Source organism: Coregonus lavaretus (assembly GCF_964263955.1).
Source record: "Coregonus lavaretus genome assembly, chromosome: 40".
Classification (NCBI taxonomy): domain Eukaryota; kingdom Metazoa; phylum Chordata; class Actinopteri; order Salmoniformes; family Salmonidae; genus Coregonus; species Coregonus lavaretus.
Window position 1 is genome coordinate 4,330,659 of NC_140027.1, and position 2,565 is coordinate 4,333,223.

The 2,565-nt window shown below is 48.2% G+C and overlaps 1 protein-coding gene across 1 annotated transcript; it reads right to left on the reverse strand.

The window, feature by feature from the left end:
- Positions 1–465: 465 nt before the first annotated feature.
- LOC311113544 (small integral membrane protein 28-like) lies at positions 466–2,055 on the reverse strand. Its single transcript, XM_084156789.1, has 2 exons — positions 1,866–2,055; positions 466–998 (listed from the first exon to the last, which is right to left on the reverse strand). Exons 1-2 carry the CDS (start codon positions 1,974–1,976, stop codon positions 582–584), a joined length of 528 nt encoding a protein of 175 aa, XP_084012915.1. The 5' UTR covers positions 1,977–2,055; the 3' UTR covers positions 466–581.
- Between the last annotated feature and the right edge of the window lie 510 nt (positions 2,056–2,565).

Genomic DNA, 2,565 nt, shown 5'->3' on the forward strand with positions numbered 1-2,565 from the left:
CAGGCTAGGTCTTTGTACCTTCTTACATATAAATACAATTACAATAATATTCAAATAACATACAGTATTACATATAAGACTAACATTCTTGTACTTTGCACATTGACATTCTTAAGTCTCCAAATAAGGAACAAACTGTAAAACAACACAGGTACAGGAGGGTTGTAGTGTGGAAGTAAAAATGGGTTTCATTTAGGAGATAAAAACAACGCAAATGAATTGTATATTCTTTTTTGTATCGTTGAAAGGGTTGTATTTGCCTACTGTGACCTACGGTTTGTACATAGTCAGCGTATGTCCTCTGTAGAGAATCTAGATGTACTGTATGCTGTACAGCCAGTCAATGCAATTTCCAGCTTCCAGCTTTCATACAATTGCACACTCCTCTGTGTAGAAAGCTGGTACCCACAAAAGATTAACTCAGGTCTGATGTTTTTCTTAGTCCACTGAAAACCCCTTATTCGAAAGAGCTTGCTAGTTATACCCTACTCCCTACAAAGTGCACTACTTTTAACCAGAGCCCTATGTGGGCTATATAGGGAATTGGGTGCCATTTGAGAGACAGTCCCAGTGTTCCCCAGTCACACGTAGCGTCCACTGGACTTGATCTCCGGACACAGCCAGGCCTCCAGGTCCTCTATCTTCATGGACTCTTTCCGACTGGTCAGACTGGCGGCGCGTGTGATCTTGGTCAGCGTCTCCTCGTAGGGCGGCGGCAGGTAGACCATGACGAACACACTGTCCGACATGTCAGAGCTGGTGCTGGTGTGGCGTTCGCGTTGGCCGGTGAGCGAGGAGAGGAACTCAGCGCTGCTCTCGGCGTCCTGGAGGTCCAGGGCGATGATTTGGGCCAGGCTGAGCTTGGGAGAGGAGCACCTCCAGTAGGCCAGGAGTACCAGGAGGCCCAGAATGAGGAGGGAGGCGACGGGGAGGACCACATAGAGGAGCAGCTCTGACCTCCCCTCCTGGTCGAGGTTCAGCTCATTCCAGTTGTAGCCCTGGTGGTTTTGGAGGGGAAAGGGTTAATAAACCACATCATTCAAAGGACAGAAAAAAGATTCCCATAAAATACATTCTGGACTATGTTGAAGATATGAAATCTGAAAATCAGTAATGGGTTTTGCCTCAAAACGGCAATATTCCACTGGATCAGTGTTGATCCTCTTCCATCTTCTCAAAACTGAACATACATGGTTGTGAAATCAAGATATCCTACAGAGGCTCAATAGAGCTTATGCCATTTGATATTGCCTGAGTGTTATATTCCCCTGTTGACACAATCAGTGTCCCAAATTCACCCGACCAATCGGTTTCAGTGCTCAGATAATGCTGATCCTCATCTGGATGACTGACTAAAGACCCGTCAACATCACTCCGCTCTGCTGAAAGTCCCGAAAAGCTTTCCTTTGCCATTTCCCTGACATGAACTGCACTCACAAGCTCTCATCATAGTCGTGATATCCAAGACTATTCCAAGAGGCTAAGGCACTCAACTAACAACAACAAGAGTGTGTAGCCTGCAGAAGTCTGTGTAGCCACAGGCTGGCCGAAGTACCTTGGACAGCGCTCCTCCAGTGAGGAAAAATAAAATATAATATAAAATAAAAAAATAATACACCTAAAAAAGTAGTGTTCAGAATAATTTTTGGTCTGTTATTTAGATTGTTAAGCTAGTATGCCACCTACCTCCTCCCAGGTGTAAAGCAAAAAAGTCAACTCAAAAACTGCTGCAGCTCTCCAGGACTCAGGTTGCCTACCTCCTGGGCCTACCAAAAAGTTACATCTCTGGGTCTCACAGTAGTCTACATGTAAAGACTACTGCTGAATCAGACTCACTCAGTAACAACAAGCTGATGATCCCTTACCTGTAACTGTCTCTCTACCGTGGGGGGAGAAGGTGACCCAGTCACCCAATCGATGGACCCTCTGCCGGCTGGCCCAAACTTTATCCAGCTGCTGTCCAGTAGCGTTCGCATGCTGCCGTGGTGTCGTTGTAGGCAAACGGCTAAACTGAGTAGCAGAACTCGAGACAAACACGTCCGAATACTAAGCGCGCGCCAGAGAGAGAGGGGGATTCGGTCTGTAGCGATCCAGCTGTGTGTCCCTTGGTGCCCGAACAGAGTTAGACAGAGAAAGCAGTGCAGCCAGGGGTAAGGGTGAGGGGGGGCGAGGGGAGGGGCAGGGGTGTGGTGGGAGGTGTCGTGTGCTATAAGCAGCTGCTCACATGGCCGCACATGCAGGGCACCACAGGATCCAGGCCAGGGGACCGCCCAATGACGGTGGAGCTAAAAGTCCAAGGGCAATCTCCTCTTGGGGGGATTTGTGGTAGCTAGTGTTGGCTTTATTGGAGAGAATTGAGGCTGGGAGGGAGGGGACAATGGTTCTCCCCAGTTGTCAGTCAACAACGGTGTGATGGAAAGGTGGGGGGGGGGGGGGGGGGGGGGGGGGGTAGGTGGCTGTATCTAGAGACTAGTAGGCACGTGGAAATTACTTGGGCAGGATAATTGAATGTTTTACAATACAGACGGTAAGATTAAATATAGATTACACAGCTGCTGCTGGACC